A 20454-nucleotide genomic window follows, 5' to 3' on the forward strand; every position below is an offset into this window, starting at 1 on the left:
GAAACATAGATACGGTCTATCAACGCCCCCACTACTCAATACCCTACACACGTCCCCCAGCATCACATTCCCGACCCAGATCCGCGGAAAGACGCGCCTTGCGCCTTGAACCGCGCCCCCAGTCCCAACGCCTCTCAGCATCAACCTCGCATCCACCCCTTCCTCCACCTCATATCCAGACATCAACGCCTGGCTCCGCCGGTCGACATTTCCAGAGGCATCGCACATCCAGATCCACTTTCGAACTCCCGCGTGGTGCGCGCATGATCAGGCTGCGGCGCGTGGTGGCAGCACGGCTCTTCGTGAGACTTTCTGTCTTTGTGGTCGGATAGGCCCTTGCTGACGGATCTGGCGGCGTAGGCGAGGCTGCCGTATTTGATGGCTTGTTTGAGGAGGGGCATGGTTGTGCTTGTGTTGGTGAAGTGGATGTATTTGATAGTGGACTGTTGTAAATGTTGGTTTGGTCGTAGATGCAGTTAATGATGAGTTGGAAATGTTGTAGTGGTGTTGGAAAGGAAAGAGCAATGTGTATGGATTCCATCGCGCATCTATATACCTTTCTTACGGCCTACAAAAGTGCAACTTCCGGTCCATAGTGTTGGCTATGCAAAGCAGTTTCGCTGATCACTACATCCTAGTTGCCGGTTTATTAGAGTTATTGAAGTTCGGTATCGGATCGCAACGTGATTGGCTCTGAGTCCGAGACCGAAAGCGAGTTGCGCAAGATCTGGCCCAAATGTACACATCAACGGGATCATCTCGAAGGCTGAGCCAACAAGGTTTTCAGCCGCGGTCCGCAGTATGAGTGGACCATTTCAAAGTTGGCGTTGCTCCCTACTTTTGCAGCTCTCGGTCTCGGTATCAGAGTCCTAGGTCGTAATCCGAAGATCCGGAATGAAGTACGTGATGCCTCGACTCAACACCGTCAAGACCCGCACCGGCTACCACAGATGTAAGGCGCGGAAAGTGAAGGTGGGTGACCATTTGTAATTCAAGCGCTGCTCTGTGACGTCTGATGCGTAGCTCAACAGACAAGGCCCGCTGACCGACCTGCAGTGTGATGAAGCCCATCCCAAATGCGGCGCTTGTTCGCGGCACGGTGTCGAATGCACCTACGACAAAGTACGCGTCAACCGTCGCAAGCAAACTCTAGCAAAGATTCGTGCTGCACCGACAGAGACGCACTCAGTAGAAGACAAGGCTCGGCCAATCGACTCGCGCATCTCGACTCTCCTGGAGACACGCCTCATGCATGAATGGACGGCATATGTGTGTCACACGCTTTCTACCGCTTGGGAGTTCTGGAAGTATGAAGCGCCGCTTCTCGCCTTCGAGCATCGTTGCATCCTTGATGGACTGCTTTGTCTGGCGGCACTATACATTGCACGGCCAAACACGCAGGATATTATTTGCTTAGGAGTGACCAGAGCTGATATGCCCTACATCGCGTCCATCTACTTCGAACGTGCACTCAGTGGACATCAAAAAATGCTCACCGACCTCTCACTCTCCAACGTGGAGGCTGCCTATGTCTCCTGTACATGTATCACCTTGGCATCACTTGTAACTCTTCGGGGGGAAGTCGAGGAATCAAGATTCCTTGTCAATGGCTTCTCTCAATGGCTCAGACTTTCTCGAGGCATGAAGTTTATCGTCAACAAGGTACGTCGCAAGAGCTACCGAAACTCATGTAAGCAAGAGGACCATTATCAGATCGCTGATACACATTCTCCCTAGTGGCATGGACTCGCCAGTTTCGAAGAGGTCCGGAAATTTGCCATCTTCCGCAGCAAACCAGACCTATCGAACCCCAGCGAGCTCTACAATCGAGAGAATGCCGAGCCATTCAAACACCTGCTCACGTGGGCCAAAGAGCATGAGCTGCAGACTCCAGAAGACCAAGATGCCTACGCGAAAGCCCTCAGCTATATCGGCCTGATGTACAGGGGCATCACAGAGGGCTTTGACCATCCGTACGGGACCTGCAGACGTATCGTCGCCATGACGAGCCTCTTGCCCGAGCGCTTTGTGGAGCTGATTGAGATCCGACGGCCAAGGGCGCTGGCTATGGCGATGCATGTGTTTGCGTGCATGAAACTGGTCGAAAAAGAGGTATTCTGGATGGAGGGCATTGCTGAGCAACAAATTCCCATTCTATTACGAGATATGCCGAGCGCTTGGGCTGATGCTGTACCATGGCCATTGGGCTTGATCGAAAGCGAGGGCTCAACAAGGATTTGAGGATGCTGGAATTCCGACGAAATGTGTATAGCGATCATGTATCTTTTGCACCCTTGCTCTTGAATGAGCCGATGACCACGATTGACTACAGGTGTTGGCCTCACCGGCGTACTTTCTCACACTACGCAGCATTGGAGTTCACGAGAAGACATACATTGGATGTACCAATCACCAATGCAAGAAGCCCCAACACCATCGTCCTAGCTTGAAAACGTTGAGCCCTGTGATAATGGTCAGAGAGCATTGCAAAAGAGATGACGAGGGCGTCAATTTCATTCCACCCATGTCAAAAACGCTGGACGTCTCTCTTAGTTCCGCTTGTTGTCAAATACTAAGCGAATCGGGTAGGAAGCAATGACGATACTTTCCCTCCAAACCCTTGCTCGAGCCCAATGGCACAGTGGATAAGCCACGTCTTTTCTTTGCGACGGCGAAGATGGCATCAACGTCTAGCTTGTCTCTGGTCTTCATCACTGGACACTCGCAGATACATTATCAATCTGGGTCCACTCTTCAAGTCCCGGAATCGGAACACACACAGAGCCGCACGCTCAGACATTCTGCTAGTGTGGTCGGAGAAGATGTCTTTTCACATCCGGTGTGTTCATAGAACACGGACGGTATAGGGTTGAGTGAAGCAAATGGGCTGGGTGCCTAGATGTGGATCTCAAACGGCAGCCAGCGCGTCACCGATTGTCGATCGACGAATGACAACGCTTTGCCCACCACGACTACGACAGGCCGTGCTTATACTAGATTTCTCATGACACAGGACTAATCAATGCATTTGGACGGATCGCTCGAGGAAGGACCGTGAAAGTTTTCGTTCCTTAGGGTTACCCGGTCATTGATTGCCGATTTTGCACATTCAGTTCCTTGGCTTGCAACCGTGTCTTGGGCAGAGCATCGAGTATTTAAATCCACCTCAATCATCAAGAAACCGTTCTCGGCACAATACCTTTCACAAGTTCCTCGACTCCGTTGCAAAAACACCATGGGTTCCGAACAGTACCCCCTCCGCCAGTCCGGCATCTACCGCAACCTGCCTACCTTCGACCCATCGATCAAAGGTCTGAACGCATTGGTGGTCGGAGCAACAGGCATCTCCGGCTTCAACACAATCCGCTCCCTCCTCGACACTCCCCATCGATGGAGCACCGTCTACGCCGTCTCGCGTAGCGCCCCCTCGGAGGCCATGCTGTCACTGCTCTCGCCCGAACAACGCAGCCGCATCAAGCACGTCTCCATCGACCTCACCAGCCCCTCCGACCAAGTCTCCACCGCCCTCAAGTCCGCCGGCGTCCAAGCCGACCACGTTTTCTTCTACGGCTACATCCACCCTGCCGGCAAGTCCGCCATGGACCCAGGCACGGCCGACGCCCTAGCCGAAACCAACGTGCCCATCTTCCGCAACTTCCTCGCCGCTCTCGAACCCGCAGGCCTCGCGCCCAAGCGCATCCTGCTGCAGACCGGCGGCAAGAACTACGGCGGACACATCGGGCGCGCGCGCACGCCCTACGTCGAGTCGGACCCGCAGCCCAAGCACCTGTCCAACAACTTCTACTACCCGCAGGAGGCAGCGCTGTTCGACCACTGCGCGCGCAACCCCGGCACGGACTGGAACATCGTCATGCCGTTCGGCATCATCGGCGCCGTGCCGGCCGCGGGTATGAACACTTTCGTGCCGTTCGCGGTCATGGCGGCCGTGCAGGCTGAGAAGGGCGAGCCGCTTGCCTATGGGGGCGATATCGAGGAGTGGCAGTATGAGTATTGCCACTCGTCTGCGCGGCTGACGGGGTACTTGAGCGAGTGGGCGGTTCTGGAGGAGAAGTGCAGGAACCAGAGGTTTAATGCTCAGGACGGGGCGCCGGTGTCTTGGGATAGGTTCTATGAGGAGCTGGCGAGGTGATATGGTGTTGAGAAGGGCGTGAAGGGGCCCGTGGAGGACGAGACAAGGTATCAGAGCATTGAGCTTGCGGGTGGCAAGGATTGCCCGTTGGGGTATGGGCCGCCGCCTGCGATTAAGATATCGTCGTCTTTTGTGGACTGGGCGAAGGACGAGGCGAATGCTAAGGCGTGGAAGAGGATCATGGAGGCTTCTGGAGGCCAAGTCAAGATGGATGTTTTCGAGGCTGGGCTCGATTTCGAGATGGCGGATTTCGTTTTCTACAAGATCGGACAGCCGTCTGTTGCGAAGCTGCGCAGGTTCGGATTCAACGGCTTCGTCGACACCATTGAGAGCGTCTTCGAGATGTACCAAGACATGGCGAAGCTAGGCATCTTGCCTACTCCTCAGGTGGACGCTGCGAGGCCGATGATTTAGAGTGCCTGAGGAAAGGCCGCGGTGGTGCTTAGTCACACGTCAACCCTCAGTTGATCTGCGTGTAATACTTCTTAGCATCCAGGTAGACTAATACCGCGTCGCTACCAGGACCATAATACTGTGTGAACGGACGGAGCATCCCGACGACGTCCAAATTCCAAACCCTTTAGGCAATAATGTCGAAGATACTTCGACCTCACATTGACGGCGGCTCAACACAACTTCGTTACAGTACAAGGATACACCGCTTCCGCGGCCCTTCCATTAGCCCAAATCGACAAGCGCCTAGGCCTTCGTCACGCAGAACCCTGATAGGCGTTCCTTACGACCGCTTTCGACGCACTTGCGTTGCCCTGCATGCGGGCCGAGAGGTGTGACAGCGACATGCTTTCGGCGTACCTTAGCTGTAGCTGGTGGGAGATCAAGCCTTGCGTGGCCGCTTACTGTCCCGGCTTGAAGTAGGCCCCGCGTGAGATTACTTCTTCAGCTAGCAGTCTTGCACAATTAAGCTCAAGGCGTCGAATCGGTCGATTGGGACCTGTATATCGATCGGGATGTTCGCTGTAGCGAATCAATGGATCGAGGGAATAATCCAGACGGTATGTTCCATTTGAGCGGATGGCCAAGTATCTTTACCAGGAGTAAGGTACCTCACTCCGGCTTCATCCCGGATATCAGTCGCAGGTCAGCTATCGAGGTCATCATCTTCGATGGTGTGGATGGATTTCATCCCCATGGCAATGGTAAGATGCTGACACGGTACACTAATATCGACCCCGTCCCTGTCACATCCTGGGGTCGAAACCCTCCAAAAGCTCGCGACGCAGGTTTGAACTCTCGAAGCATCAGCCAGCGAGTCACGCCACCGCCGCAACGTCATGGGTGACAATTTCCATCAAAGTATCACCCATTGAACCATCGACCCTGGCGAAATCCTTTTGGCGCACCTAGGGCGAAAACCGCTCCCGCTTCGAAGCCTCCTTCGCAGCGATCACCTCGGCCAACTCCGTCGCGTACCCCTGCGGCCTCAGATCCTCCACCTCGTGGCCCTCGCGAATCGAGAGCACGTCCAGACCGTTGCGCCGCTGCTCCTCGCGCCGCAGGGGATCGGGCATCGGCCAGACGCCCTCCTTCCTGTCCTCTTTCTTCGCGCCTCGCTTCTCCCTGCCGACGAGCGACCGCGCCGTCGGGCACAGCCAGATCTTCGGCCACACGGCGTCGGCGAGGTCGATGTACTGCTCCAGCTCGCTCTCGAGCTGCTTGACGACGGAGCGGTTGGAGGTGATGGTCGTGCGGTCCGCGGCCCAGCCGTGCAGGAAGACGCTGCGGTTGATGTCTGTCTGCTCGCGGATGACGTGGGCGGCTTCGCCGGGGAGGTTTCGCTGGCAGTTGTTTTCGTCTTGGTCGACGACGCGGATGGGCAGCTGCCAGGTTGAGGGGACCTCGTACGCGGACCAAGTCTGCATTTCTTGCACGAGCTCTTCTCGTGATTTGCTGTCGTCGTCGCCCATCAGGATGGTCGTGCGCGCTCGCTCTGAAGCGGTCCCGATCGTGTCGACGATTTCGCGCATGCGCTTGCAGGCTTCTTGCGTGCAGACGAGCCCGCGGTCGCCCATCGCGGGATATAGTAAGGAAGGCAACAGATTTTCATTGTCTTCGATCTCAACCTGGCGTTTGAGTGCTTTGTGAAACCATGGCTCTTTCGAGACCTTCGCGTGCGAGAATTCCGACACGATGGCGAGAAGGATCGTGCAATCGATGTTGAGCGTGTCTGTAAACCCAGAGAAAGGGTCTGGCACCATAATGCTTTGGGCGTCTCTGATAGCTGGCGCCTCCGGCATGTCGGCGGAACACCAGACCTCGACGCCCGCCACCCTGCAATCGTCCAGCACTTTATCAATCTCACCTTGCACCCCGGGAATAATTCGCGGAAGCACTAGAGTGACCTTCGGATGCCTCGTCCTAATCCGCATGGCTCTCGACGCACTCGCCAACTCCTTCGCCGTCTTGAGAATGGGAACATCGCGATCGTCATCGCTCCTGTCGTCAGGGAAATCCTCGTCCTCATCGCTCGACGCTCCACACTCCCAGCCCTGCTTCGCCAGATCGAACAGCAGTCTCGTGTTGGTCACGAGGGACACTTTCGTCCACGACAGCCCCCCGTCAGCCACAGCATCGACAATCGTGCTCGCCGCTTTCAGCCTTCGTTGCTTGCCGCGCTGCCTGCCGTTCTGAATCGCTTTCTTCGTCGACGTGTCGTCCGCGTCCGGCCCGGAAGGATCGTAGTACATCCGTTTCTGCAGCGCCGTGAGGTTCTTCGACGACTTGGCGCTGTTCCACACCGTCTCGAGGAACGGCAGGTTCGACGATCGAACGATGTGGCTCGCCGAGTTGGCGTCCTCTTTCTGCGCCAGCCGTTCGAGCATGTTCAGCTCCGATTGCACCGTGCCGCGGAAGTGGGCCATTTCGATCGTGGCTTCCAGTCTGATGGAGCGGAGGTGCTCTTTGAAGACTTCCAATTCTGCGAGAAGCGTTTGCGCTCGTTTCGTCAGGTCTCCGAGGATGGACGAGAGCTCCGGGCCTGCATCTTCGGGCGTTGCGTCTTGTGCCATGTTGGGGGTGTGGTGGCGAGCGTTGTCATTCACAGATCCTTTTCCCTCCTCGATATTCCCTTGCAAGAGATACCAGCCTTCACTCCCATTAATACAAAATCATCCGCATTCGGCAATGAGTCACGCGCCTCATTCAGACTGAATTGGAACCACCAAGTAAAAGCACGACCTCATGACTTAATTATTAAAATATCGCCCAAAAAGTCCCCTCCGCAAACTCCTGGGATTACTCCCGCCAGCGAGCCGCCTCGCCGCCAGCGCGCGCGCCAAGGGCCGTCCCACATCGACTTCAGGCCCGTCATTGCGGGGAGAGAGAGAGAGAGACGCAGCGAACAGCGAAGCAGCTCCAAGACCGACCCCCGACACCACCGCTCGAGTGTCACACCCACACACACCGCGAAGGATGGTCTACCTCCCGACGCTAGAAGAATGGCAGCGCAACGCCGCGCTCCTGCTGCAAGCGCGCCCGGCCTCGGTGCGTGAGTCCCATAATAATAACTCTCAGGCTCGCAAGTCCCATCCCGACTAACCAACCGCCTCCGCGACCGCGAGCAGGCCCGCATCACGACGAAATACCACATCCCGAACCTCGACTCGAAGCGCTACGCGAGCAAGAAGCGCCAGCAGCCCTCGGGTGAAGGACAGAATGAAGCAGCGCCGGAGGCGGCGAGAGTCCCGCGCGCGGTTCTGGAAGTCAAAGCCTACGACCCGGTCTCGGGCGTGACGCTGAAGTTCAAGACGGAGAAGAGCGCGGATGTGGGGAGGTTGGTTGCTGGGTTGGGGAGGATGGGGAGGACGATGGCGGCGTTGCCGGAGAGGGCGGAAGGTGAGTTTTGGGATTTGGGGGGGTGGTGGTGTTGGGGGGAATAGGGGAGAGAGGCTAATGATTCCACAGGGCTGGAGGATGCTGTTATGGAGGAGGCGCCTGCGGCGGAGGAGGCTGCTCAGGAAACTAAGCCTGCGCCTGCACCTGCGCCTGCGACGGGCGGAGGTGGAGGTGGGAAGAAGAAGAAGAAGGGGAAGAAATGAGCTGCTCGGTCTGGACCTTCTGCAGCGGTTTCCGTTTGCTCTGTTCTGCTGGCGAGCAGGCGGAGGCTGCCACAGCTGCTGTGCTGGATTTCACGTGTTGCGGCTGGTAGGGTAGGGAAGGGAAGGGATAGCAGACAGGCGCTCCGGAGGCTCCGGCTCGGTTCGATTCTCCGACCGCGGAGTATTAGAAGCAAAACCAGTCTCGACCTTCCGTCACGAAGCGCCGAGGCGAGCGACTGCGCGCCGCTCTCCACGGGCGAGAACGCATCCCGATCGGCGGAATGCAGGCTGCGTGAACGGCGTTCATCAACGTGGACGCGAAGCGCTAGATTTTCACGCCTATGTATGTACCTACCTGCTACGGTGGGGCTGAGGGCCCTTTAATGAAACCTTGGGTGAATGCCCGCATTATGAAAATACAATCAATCTCACGCATTCCTGCCGGCGCTTTTGCGGTTCAGGCCTGGTTTGCGTCAGTTTGGCTGTCTGGATAGTCCCCTGTTGCTTGAGCAGATCTCATAGCACGGTGATACGGAGCTCGTTGCTCAAACGCCGAGGGGAGCTGTGCGCGAACGAAAGGCAGGCGCCACATCGGCGTTTCATTCCTGCGAACGTCGCTGTGCCATCCAGATGCCGGTGCGTGAGGCTTGAGCGCAAAATGCAGGGTGAGCCTGCGAACCAAGCAAGCTCGCGTTCCGCGCGGTGCGGATCGACCTTCACATCACCCACGCAGGCCAATGAAGACGGCGCGTAACGCCTGGAGGATACGTAGCCGTGCAGCGAATCGTCCATGCTACTGCACAGATCTCACAGTGAAGGCGGCTGTGCTCGACATCCGGGGAGACGGTCGGCCGTTTTGCCATCGCGCGCGCATGTCGCGAACGGCTGGAGTGGGCTGGTCTGTACACATGTATGCATTGAACCGGCCCAGGTGGAGGCTTTCTCGGACGCTTTGTGGAGCCCGCGTGCTGGACGTGATCTCGCGCCGGCGTGACTTACGCTGCGAGCAGATGTCGTTGGGGACGCTTGCGGCGGGCCTGCTGTTTCGCTGCGGACGGGCCCAGATGTCAAGCCTCGTGGCGTGGACTTAGCCGTGCCGGGCGTACCGGCCGATTGTGGGGACCTCTGGGCCTGGTGCTGGAAGTTGCGCGATTACGATGCACGGTCTGTGGGGTGTTTGTGGAGAGGCCGGGTCGAGCGTAGCGGCGGACTATTCACGCTGTGGGCTTAGTCGGATGCTCCTGCGCATTTCGGAGTCTTGGCTTCGGACGGGGCGAATGAATCACATTTGTGAAGGATCCTCTACATATGGGGCAGGAGGGCTGATGTTGTTCGCAATATAGCAGCTGGAAACACGGTTGTTGTTGTTGGATCGCCGATGCTGTTGCGCGGATTTTGCGGTCTGCACGGGTAAAACATGGCGTATCACTAAAAAGCGCCATTGCGCGAGGCCTCACTGGACGACGTCGCCGTCCGCGCGAGTCATCTCGACCATTAATTACTCAGCGCATATACCCATGGGCCGGGCGCGTTCTGGAGCGAGGTAGAAGGTTTGCCGGACGCCGGAGTGTTCATGTGCCTGCCTATCCATCGCAGGCCCTGGATGCCATACGTCAAGAGTGTGCCGTCCAGCGCATGCGAGGCGGTGATCAGGTTCAGCCTTGAGGTGCGCGTTGGCGTCATCGCCGTCCTCAAAGTCGCGCGCGTGTGAGACACCAGCCGCGTTGTTCGCATGGATTTAAACGGCAGGCTCACGTGCAGGCAAGGATGGTGGGTCTTAAGGCCGGCCGAGTTGCCCTGCTGGCTGGTGGGCAGGTGAAATGACGACCGAGGCGTTCCCGCGGGTCCTACCATCGAGCAGTCTCAGATATTGCAAGTCGCAAGCGCAATGCAGCGCGACGTTTGGGACAGGGCAGGTCATGTGAACGGCGTCTCACACCGGCTGTGTCATCTTCAGGGCGCATGCGCGAGACGCCTGGCGGCAGCGCAGGCGTTGGACGTCGTCTCGTCGGCGTTTGCAGGTGAGCGCCGTAATGCGGTGGCACAGCAAGCGAGGCCAGTCATGCTCTGCGCCACTCGCGCAGTGACATGCCTCCATGCCTGCACCTTGCACATTGCATATAATCCGGGGAAACGGCCTATACCGCTCCGGGCGTAGCAGCGAAGGGGAGCCGCGCGATGCCGTTGGTGCGCAGGCCGACTACCGGAGGCCCAGCGTGCGCTGCTGCGTGGCAAAGAGGCCGATCTCTGGTACAGGTTCGCTTGCCACCGCCGCTCGCGACGATCTCCTACTCAGCGGGATGTGGACATGCGAATCACACATGCATCGCCGCGGCAAATGCCTCGCAACCAGTCTGTAGGGTTGAGGCTGCGCGGCCGGCTGAGCTTGTCGCTCGACGCCATCGAAGGCACGGCGCTGGCGGTACGGCCTACAGTAGCTCTCTAGGGCATGACGACGACCGACGCGCTGGCCTGGGACGGGAAGCCGAGGGGCGCGTGGCCACAAACTGCAACGGCCTGCATGGCTTGCCGGCTCAAGATACTTTTGAGATGAGCTCGACAACGCCCATGGACTCGATGCCCAGGGCCTGCTTGGCCGCGGCGGCCGGTCCCTTGAGCCTTCGAGCTTGTGCAGGTTCACTACTGCATGCTTCCGCGGTGCCTGTACGCCAGCAGCGCAGGCATGTAGGCGGGCAAGCGGGCTGTCGTATGCGAGCTGAGTACGAACGCGAATTGAAGCAGCGCTCGCGCTCGTGTCTGCGCGCGGAGATGCGCCGTGCTGCTGTCGCCGGCCGTCTGCAAACAAGCGAGGATCGATCTTCAGCGATGAGCGAAGATGTGCGCTGGGCGACGCTGCCGGCTGCGGCCGCCGGACGGCATTCCGTCTGGGTCGCCAGGCTGCGCCCTGCCCACGCACCACGCTACTCCAGAGCGGTCGACGGTTGGCGGTCGCGGTTGCGGTGGGCTCGGTGCAACATTGGCCCACTGGCACACGTCGCGCTAGAGTCAGCCCGAGCATCATCGCTCTTCATCACACAGGCAGGGCGCAGACGCAGGCGGGAGAGCAGGCTGGCGGGCTGGCAGGCAGGCCAGCAAGCAAGCAGGCAAGCAAGCAGCAGCCAGCCGGCAGAGGGTCGCGGCAGCAAGCATACAATGATGATACGGGACACACCTCACCCTGCCACTCACGGAGCGATCCCCAAGCAGGTCGATCGGCTTATGTGCGCCAGGCCAGGCGCGGCCATCAGCAGTAGCAGTGCCATCCCGCCAGGGAGTAGTGCCAGGCCACCCGCCCTCAGGCAGCAGCGGCAGGGCGCGCAAAGGGCCAGGGCCGGGCGCTGCTGCGGTGGAGCGGGCGGGGATCAGATATCATTTGCACGCGGGCATATTGCCGTCGCGGTGCGGCTGCACTATTGGGCACAGGCGGGCAGGCGGCGGGCGAGAGGCAGAAGGGCGGCGATGGTCGACGGCGTGGCGTCTGGGATGCTTGCGGGCGCGCAAGGCAAGCTGCACGCCCGCAGCGTGGCCAGCAGCGCAGGGGAGCTGCCAGCCTGCCGCGCTGGAGAGCGCCGCTCGAGGGCTGCTGTGGGCGCGCTAGACGCTGTGCGGGCTAGCGGCGAAGTCAGAGCCAAGGGTCCTGGCGCCCCCGGGCTGGTGCGCGGTGTTTGGAAGGCTCTGCCGGCCTGCGCTGCTGCACTGCTGCACGGCCTGCACAGTAGGCTGCACCCTGCCTGGAGTTATGCGCGCATGCGCTCCGCTAGTCGCTGGACTGCGGCGGCGCCGCACTGGCACGCTGGGCCCGTCGACCGCCGCTGCTCACGGCGCCGGAGAGCCTGGAGGTCAATGGCGACGGCGTCTGCCCGTCCATGCAACCACGCACCCTGTGCCCGAGGCAGGCGTCATGTCGCCCCGGCCTCGTCTCTGCCGCTGCGCTCTGGCGTCCTGCCAGCGCTCCCAGCACCGGCACCGCGACCTCGAATACCTTACCTTACCTTACCTCACCACTCCCACGCGGCCAGCGACACTTACTCTCCCTCCCTCCCTCCCTCCCTCCCTCCTCCCACCGCCTCGCCCTCCGCGTCGTGGATAGCCTCGCCGTCTACCTGAAACCAGCCCGCCCGGCCAGCATCGATATTACGGCCGGCCTCCAGAGCCCCGACCCTCCTCTGCCCGCTGCCCGCCGGCGCCACCCTCTCTCTCCAGACCCCAGAGCCAGCTCCCCAGATTCTGCCCTGGCCGCCTTGGAGCTCTGAAACGAGAGGCGCGAGTGCCGCTTCCCAGCTCGTGCCCGCAGAGCGACTGCTCGTATAGCCCGGCAGCCAGCACGCGGCGGCCGTCAATCGCCTCGTCCGTGTGCGCTGCCTGTGTGCGACAACCGAGCCCGACCGTGGCTGCACGCCAAACTCAACTGGCCCTGGGCGAATCCACCGGCTTCGACGTGATCCGCGCTCGAACGTTATTTGGCGCTGGCCCAAACCCTATTACTTTAAGCTCTCCGGGGACACCAGCTGACGACCTTGGGCCCTGCCGGCCCTGCCTTCGCCCGACCTGCGCGGCTCTCCCTTGTCCCACGAGACGTCGACAATAATTTCCCGTACCACCGCCCTCTGCGCATACTGCTGTGTTGGACCTGCGCTGGCCTCACGGGCGTCCGCACACACATCGACTGCCCTGCATCTGTCCACACCAACAGCGCACGCCTACCCCGCGATCCGGCGCACGCCTGCTGCCACACCGACTCGACCCGTTTCCCGCGCTGCGCTCGGCTTGTAAGAGCAAGGTCCAAACCCCGTCCGACGACACAGGCATTGGAGGCACCACAGCTCCTCGACGCCCCGACTGTCTGTCCCACGGCCTTGCGACAGTCACGCACGAACTCTACGGTTGCCGGCGGCGTTTTGAAGGCGTTCATTGTACTTGCTCTTCGCATCACGTGTCTATAAACAGATCCGGTGCTACACGACAATCAACAGTTCCTTTTCGCAACCAGTATACGACTTGCCGAGAGATATTGCGGGCGCTAGTCCGTTCGGATACATAAACAGACGATGAAACCTGAGAACACTGTCAAGGCAGAGGCCGAACATGAATCGCCGATTCACGATGAGACCAACGGCGAGGCCAAAGCTGCGGTCAAAGGTAAGCAATGAGATTGTTGGGAACATGGCATTTCATCGTTCGAATGCCGTCTAACACGTCCGTCAGACAATGCCACGAGCGAGGACAAGACAAAGTCACAGAGTGGCACCGCACAATTCCCGCCACCCAAGACGGACAAACCTCGTCCACATGTTTGTACCACTTGCGGGCGATCCTTCGCTCGGCTAGAACACCTCAAGCGTCACGAACGATCGCATACGAAAGAGAAACCGTTCGAATGCCCTGAATGCACAAGATGCTTTGCGCGTCGAGATCTGCTCCTGCGCCACCAACAGAAGCTACACATGACTAACCCAGCATCCTCACGGCCGCGTGCCGGCAGGCGAGAAAGTGTAAGTGGTGCATCAGTAACCGGTGGTAACAACAGAGTCCGAAAGAACTCCGTCATCAACACCGGCAATGGCGCGCCCGGAATGGCAGCAAACGGTGTTCGTCCACGCGCCAATACCCTCGGCCACATTGATCTGGCTAGCCTTGGCCTTGTGGACATCTCCAACACGAACAACTCATTCAACCGAATGAATGCACTCGGATTGGGAACGCCCGCCTATGGACACGGTCATGGACATCACCACAGCGCTAGCATATCAGCGGGCATGCCGCATCAGATGAACTTCGACTATCGTGGGATGTCGACGGCCATGGGCCACCATGGAAACATTGCTGGCCTTCCTAAAATTGACACCCAGGCTGTCAACAATATGGACGTGGGCAATTCTCTGCACACAGCACCAGCTGTGGCTGGCTTTGGCGGATTTGATTTGGACCAGCTGTTCAGCCCCGGAACCACAATCAACCCTGCGCAACTGCACTTCGGCGGCAGCAATGCTAATGCGAATGGAAACTCAATGATGACCTCAATGTCGTCGTTCACCAACACACAACCGGTCATTGATGAGAACGACGATTTCGGCTGGATGCGTAACTGGAGCATGCAGAACATGACCACGGGCGTCGACAACGAGGATGCTATCGAGGATTCTTCGCCTTCCAGGATCAGCAGCGGTGACAGCCCGGGAGACTTTACCGACAGCATGGGAAACAGCAACATGGCTCTGTCGATGCAGAACAACTCTCCTTGGTCGCAACCTGACCCAACAAGCCAACATGCAATGACCGTCGGGCCATTCCAGATGGACGCGCTTGGATCTGGGCTACCCAACTTGGATGCATCAATGGGTACAATGTCACCTGGTAACATGCTGGACTCAACGCCTATGTCAGATCAGTACTTTAACGATATTATGATGCAACAGAACATGCCCCAGCAAGCACAGCAACAAGCACAGCAACCACAACAGCACCAGACGCCGCCCTTTCAACAAGAAGCTACTTTTAATACCCCCCAGCATTTCTTCCCGCAGTCAATTTCTACCCTGGGGTCCAACAGCCCGAGCATGTCATCGCCTTCCATGAACGGTAGCGCCCGGCAAAGCTCAGTTACCTCCGTTTCCACGGACTCCATCACAGATTCCACCCGTCAAGCTTTACTTGCCAGCTTGTCTCTGCCAACCGTCTTCGGCGGCCAGCACAGGAAATACTCCCAGCCAACAGTGAGCTCTCCGCTATCGCCTTCCGTAACTCGTAGCTCAATGCAAGCGCCGAGTCTACCGAGCACGGCTGCTATCCGGAAATACGTGGATGCCTTCATCCAATTCGCACACCCACATATGCCATGTCTCCACATCCCCACCCTGACTTTCGACACTTTGGACTTTGCCAGCAGCATCCGCGGTCAAAGCAGTCAGGCGCAGTCTAGCATAATGGGTGGTGGCGGATGTCTTATTCTGGCGATGGCTGCCGTAGGCGCACTCTATGAATACGACCACGTAGCGTCCAAAGAGCTGTTCGAATCCGCGAAGAAGATGATCAACCTTTATCTTGAGGAGAGGAGAAAGGCGGACATGAGCAACGCTCAGAATGGAGGCTTGTCTGGAGACGCGAACTCTCAGCATACTCCGCTCTGGCTCGTTCAAGCCATGCTTCTGAACGTCGTTTACGGCCACCAGTGCGGCGACAAAGTGGCGGCTGATATCGCAAGCAGCCATTCTGCCGCGCTTGTTGCGTTGGCGAGGGCCGCGGATCTGTGCCAGCCTTCGCAAATGTCGTCTCCCTCCACTTCTGACGGACATCAAGACGGCGAGCAGAGCACGCCGGGAGACGTGCACATGACGGAAGGCCATGCTTCTGAGCACAATCAATCGGGGAACTACGGTCATCACAGCGCGGATCTGCAGACTCAATGGCTGAACTGGAAGGCATCAGAAGAGCGCAAGCGGACGCTTTTCGCCATCTTCATCATCTCCAGCTTGCTTACAACAGCATACAACCAGACGCCAACGATCATGAATTCTGAAATCGCATTGGACCTCCCTTGTGACGAGCAACTTTGGTCGGCAGAGAGCGCGCAGGCATGGCAGAATCTGGGTGGTCTCGCCGCGGTAGAAAGCAGTTCGATTTCGTTTGCAGGCGCGTTGAGCACACTGCTCACAGCAAACCAGCGTAATAACGGCAACTTCGGATCCAATACGTACAACAGCAACAACCCGCTTGGCGCATTGCAGGCAGGCGACGCTTTTGGCGAGAATGACCTCCGACCGAGCACCTACGGATGTCTCGTCTTAATTAACGCTCTCCACAACTACATCTGGGAAACTCGCAGCAGGCACCAAGGAAGACAATGGACAGCGCAAGAGACCGAATCGATGTTTTCACACATCGAGCCAGCTCTGAACGCGTGGCAGGCCGCATGGAAGGCCAACGATCACCACAAGCTCGAGCGCCCGAATCCTTTCGGCCTCGGTCCTCTGTCAGCCGACAGCATACCTTTGCTCGACCTTGCATTCGTCCGCCTATTTGTCAACCTCAGCCGGTCAAAAGAGGCGTTCTGGCAGCGCGACTACGATGCCATGGCAGATGAGCTCGCACGCGGATCAGAAATTGTGCAGCACGCCGAAGGCTCTCAAGCGGATTCCGAAGAGAAATCATCTGGTAGCCGGCAAGGACCACACGCTCACAAGCGCATGTCGCACCCTTCAGCGCAGAATACTTCGAAGAGGGAGCGCCATCTCCGGAAGGCCGCTTTCTACGCCGCGGACTCGTTGACCATCGCCTGCAGCTTCAACTTGACGTACGCGGACGCCACTGCGCACGAGTTGCCGATTCAGTCGGCGATGTGCTTCTTCGACTGCTGCCAGGTCCTCGCCGAGTGGGCTTGCACGGTTCAGGAGCGCGTCGGCCGCTACTTGGGCGTCCTGGGACGCGACCAGATCGATCTCTCTGGTGTTCCCGCCATCATGCTCTTGGAAGGCGAAGACGTCGAGCTCCTGCGGAAGATCGAAAGCATCTGCGAGAGTCTGGAGCTGAAGCGCTACCAAGCGGAGAATCTGCTTGCCATGGACTTGCAGCAGTTGAATCCCTCGGCGCCGATGCACGCCATGCATAACAATGTCAACCTGAGCGCTTGTGGGTACGGTAGCAAGACGCTGCGCATCACGGCCATGATGCTGGAGAAGGCGATCGTTTGGCCTGGTAAGTTCTGAGACGTTCGACGCTCTCATGCGATGATCGCTAACGATTGCATTTGCAGTTACCCACGTAATGGCCAAAGCGCTCGAGACCCAAGCAGCACACATGGACCGCCGCGCCGACGCTTCTACCTCACCTTGAAGATATGATTCAACATGATACCCCTGTCAAGCCTACTGGAATCTCTACACCGCACGCTGATACGCGATCAACGCACTACCTGTCCGACTTCGCCTCGACCTCGAATCTTTTTTTTTCATTCCCTCTCTCCGGACCTAAGCAACGCTTTTCGAACGCTCAAAAGTTCTTTCATTACCACTTCGTTCGGATTGTAAAAGCGGCGTTCAAAAACCTTGCTTTGGTTACTACCCGGCAAAATCACTCTCACTGGCTTTCTTCGACAGGATGGAGAAAAGTCGCCACGAACTGGGATGATTGGTGTAGATGAATTTTTCCTTCTTACTTTCTTTTTGTTTTCGTGTTCGGGTTGGTCAATCTCTTTCCAGCTGCTCCTAATGATCTTGACGACGCCGGGAAATTTTTTTGGATTGGAGGGATTGTGAGAAAAATCTAAAAGAAAAGCGTGCCTTGACTATGGCGGTCGCAGCCATGATGATTCCATGCTTTTCCACTCGATCTACATCGAGTCGTCAAAGCGTGCGAGCTGTTTCATGCTGCGCTGGCTAAGATGTCTCAAAACTGGCGGAGGCTTTTTCTTTCTACAACGGAAAAAGTTGGCACTCGAAAACCCGATGTAAATAGCGTGAACGAATGAATGACGATCCTGAATAATCCGCTCTCTCGTTTATTACCAATGTAGATCACTCATCATCAGCCACAACGAGATGGCAGATAGGGTTTGACATGACACGCGACTGATACATACGCCTTATGCAGCCTTAAAAACGGTCTCGGCACCACCACGTGGCGGCCGGGGTTCCAAAGGATCACCGTGGTTCAGAGATTGCGCCATCAGGTGTTTGCTTTTGCACCATCGCCCCCTGCATCGGTACTTGAGGCGTGGGTTACGCCCTTGGGTGTGTGTCGCCGCGATAACGCCGTCCCTTCGGTATCACCCCTCACGTCTCCTCACTTCACCTCCCCCAGACTTTCACGCTAGCGTCATCTTCTCCTCCTTTCAACCTGCAAGGCACCGCACCTCGATGGCCGCGACCCGACCGTCTCCACCACCAGACCAAACAACCAAACCCCTCCCGACCCGATAAGGTGGTGCAACCCCCCCACCTCGACTCCCGGCACGCACGCCTCCACCCTACCGCCCGACCGACCGACCGACCGACCGACCGGCCATGTGCCGCTTCCTCATCTACGCCGGCCAGTCGCCCATCCTCCTCTCCCACCTCATCACCTCGCCCACCCACAGCATCCTAACCCAAAGCTACGACTCCCGCCTCCGCCTCGACCACCGCCGCCCGCACAACGGCGACGGCTTCGGCGTCGGCTACTACACCTCCTCGCGCTCCCCGCCCTCCCCCTCCTCCGACACCGACCCCCCCGGCGAAATCGACCTCGGCCCCGAACCCTGCATCTTCACCTCGACCATCCCCGCCTGGAACTGCCGCAACCTGTCCCGCCTGGCGTCCAAAACCGTCTCGCCGCTCGTCTTCGCCCACGTCCGCGCGAGCACCGAGGGCGCCCTCGCCGACGCCAACTGCCACCCGTTCGCGCGCGGCGCCCTCATGTGGATGCACAACGGCGGCGTCGGCGGGTGGACGCTGGGCGTCAAGCGCGCGCTGGTCTCCGCCGTCGCGGACCGGTGGTTCGAAGCTGTGGGCGGCAGCACGGACAGCGAGTGGGCGTTCGCGCTGTTCTTGGACAGCCTCGAGGAGATGGGCGTGGATCCGGATTGCGAGAGGAGGCAGCGGGAGGGGTTCGGGCACTCGGTGCTGCGCCGGGCGCTGCTGAGGACGATCGAGAGGATCAATGGGTTTATTGCTGGGATTCCGGAGGAGGTGAGGCGGAGGGGCGACGTGAGGAGTCTGCTGAATTTCGCGGTGACGGACGGCAAGAGCGTTGTCTGCACGCGGTATGTGAGCAGCCGGACGGACGAGGCGGCGAGTTTGTTTTTCAGTTCCGGCACGAGCTGGACGCAGCAGCCTTCTTCTGGGGGCGAGGGGGCGGAGGGGGCGAAGCCGGCGCCGGGCAGCGGGGAGTACAAGATGGAGCGGAGGGATAGGGGCAGCGATATCGTGCTTGTCGCGAGCGAGCCGTTGACGTTCGAGAGGGACAATTGGGTCACGGTGCCGACGAACAGTGTCCTGACGATCCACAATCAGAACGTGCTGATCCATCCGATCGTGGACGAGTTTTATAATCATGCGCCGAATACGACGAGGAGTAGGGGGTTTGCGGTTGCCCAGGGGCAGACGACGGGCGATGGGATGGCGGAGAAGAAGAGTACGAAGGCGGCGATTGAGCGGGAGACTGAGGTTGGTGGGATTGGGGGGTTGGGGAGGGAGGCTGCTGTTGCGGCGTGATAGTGGTTTGAATGGTATCGAGCAGAAGCCTGGCAAGGCACAAGAACTGACTGCATGGAGCATTGGGACATCATTTAGCGAGTGCGTTCGGCGTCTAGGGTCAGAATGGACAAAATGTAGGATATACGGTATAGACTGCATTGGACCGGGTCAGGGATTCATGTACAACATAGCATTTCGTATCGTTAAAGCTTCGCCGCGGGACTCGAGCAACGGGGTTCAGATCTCATCTCGTCCCAGTGACCGTAGCAATCCGGTCTAATACTGCTCATTGCTCCTTGTGGTAGAACATCTCGGGGTAGCGGTGCGTGACATCGACCACGGCGTCTACTGCGTTGAAGTCTATCGCGCCACGTGTGTTAGCTTAAAGTCACTTAAAACCCTCTATCAAGAATCCTTTGGCATGAACCTTCCGTTCCATGGGGCGAACGACAGGGGACACGATAAACACTCACCAATCCCGCCCTCAGGCCCGAAATCTGTGCTCGCCATCACCCGCACGCTCAAGTCGTTCTGCACTTTGCCGATGATCTCCACCGCGTGGTTGAGCTGAAGGTGTGAGTCCTGACGGTGTCTGTCAGCACATCTTGCTCTCTCAACATGTCCCTTCGATGTGGAAGAGTCGTCATACGCGGTTCAAGAAGACACTGATCTGCCCACCAGCGTCGATGGTGGCCTGCTCGCCGCGCAGCTGCCGCACTTTGCCCAGGATGCGGACAGTCTGGTGGGAGAACTGCTCCAGGTAGGGTGCTGTGATGCGGGGAGTTGATTCGGACATTGTGCTTTATTTCTTTCTTTCTTTCCGTCAGTTGAGTAGGCAGTGGTGGTCTGCTAAAGTGGCGGTTCGCGCTTCGCGTTTGGTGAGACGCGCTGCGGCGGGAGTGGAAGTTCGCGAGAGCACGTGAGCGCAGCACTTACGCTTTGCCATCATCGTGTATCTGGTGGGACGGTGTCGAGCCAGGCTTCTACAAGCAAACATTGGGTTTGACTCTGTTTGGTCCTTTTTTGATTGGTGTGAGATATTGAATCCTACAAAAATTTGAAGGCACGATTGTATTTCTAC

At 58.3% G+C, this 20454-nt stretch overlaps 7 protein-coding genes across 7 annotated transcripts; 5 read left to right on the forward strand and 2 right to left on the reverse strand.

Moving 5' to 3' along the window:
• Window positions 1-822: 822 nt before the first annotated feature.
• On the forward strand, window positions 823-2413 carry WHR41_01328 (uncharacterized protein). The gene is made up of 3 exons (XM_069369934.1): window positions 823-972; window positions 1057-1662; window positions 1738-2413. The coding sequence occupies exons 1-3, from the start codon at window positions 895-897 to the stop codon at window positions 2239-2241; spliced, it is 1188 nt and encodes a 395-aa protein (XP_069233280.1). The 5' UTR covers window positions 823-894; the 3' UTR covers window positions 2242-2413.
• An 822-nt stretch (window positions 2414-3235) lies between these two features.
• On the forward strand, window positions 3236-4564 carry WHR41_01329 (uncharacterized protein; the record flags this gene model as incomplete). Its single annotated transcript, XM_069369935.1, has 2 exons — window positions 3236-4146; window positions 4198-4564. The coding sequence occupies 2 exons, from the start codon at window positions 3236-3238 to the stop codon at window positions 4562-4564; spliced, it is 1278 nt and encodes a 425-aa protein (XP_069233281.1).
• Window positions 4565-5511: 947 nt separating this feature from the next.
• On the reverse strand, window positions 5512-7176 carry WHR41_01330 (uncharacterized protein; the record flags this gene model as incomplete). Its single annotated transcript, XM_069369936.1, has 1 exon — window positions 5512-7176. One exon carries the CDS (start codon window positions 7174-7176, stop codon window positions 5512-5514), a length of 1665 nt encoding a protein of 554 aa, XP_069233010.1.
• A 315-nt stretch (window positions 7177-7491) lies between these two features.
• Window positions 7492-8631, forward strand: WHR41_01331 (uncharacterized protein). The gene is made up of 3 exons (XM_069369937.1): window positions 7492-7651; window positions 7732-8002; window positions 8072-8631. Exons 1-3 carry the CDS (start codon window positions 7580-7582, stop codon window positions 8203-8205), a joined length of 477 nt encoding a protein of 158 aa, XP_069233009.1. The 5' UTR covers window positions 7492-7579; the 3' UTR covers window positions 8206-8631.
• A 3815-nt stretch (window positions 8632-12446) lies between these two features.
• On the forward strand, window positions 12447-17155 carry WHR41_01332 (uncharacterized protein). Its single transcript, XM_069369938.1, has 3 exons — window positions 12447-13344; window positions 13411-16896; window positions 16955-17155. Exons 1-3 carry the CDS (start codon window positions 13254-13256, stop codon window positions 17032-17034), a joined length of 3657 nt encoding a protein of 1218 aa, XP_069233008.1. The 5' UTR covers window positions 12447-13253; the 3' UTR covers window positions 17035-17155.
• Window positions 17156-18203: 1048 nt separating this feature from the next.
• On the forward strand, window positions 18204-19391 carry WHR41_01333 (uncharacterized protein; the record flags this gene model as incomplete). Its single annotated transcript, XM_069369939.1, has 1 exon — window positions 18204-19391. One exon carries the CDS (start codon window positions 18204-18206, stop codon window positions 19389-19391), a length of 1188 nt encoding a protein of 395 aa, XP_069233007.1.
• A 93-nt stretch (window positions 19392-19484) lies between these two features.
• WHR41_01334 (uncharacterized protein) lies at window positions 19485-20226 on the reverse strand. The gene is made up of 3 exons (XM_069369940.1): window positions 20023-20226; window positions 19847-19955; window positions 19485-19733 (listed from the first exon to the last, which is right to left on the reverse strand). Exons 1-3 carry the CDS (start codon window positions 20167-20169, stop codon window positions 19660-19662), a joined length of 330 nt encoding a protein of 109 aa, XP_069233014.1. The 5' UTR covers window positions 20170-20226; the 3' UTR covers window positions 19485-19659.
• Between the last annotated feature and the right edge of the window lie 228 nt (window positions 20227-20454).

This window comes from Cladosporium halotolerans, assembly GCF_011745625.1.
Source record: "Cladosporium halotolerans strain TM138-S3 chromosome Unknown Sca3, whole genome shotgun sequence".
Classification (NCBI taxonomy): domain Eukaryota; kingdom Fungi; phylum Ascomycota; class Dothideomycetes; order Cladosporiales; family Cladosporiaceae; genus Cladosporium; species Cladosporium halotolerans.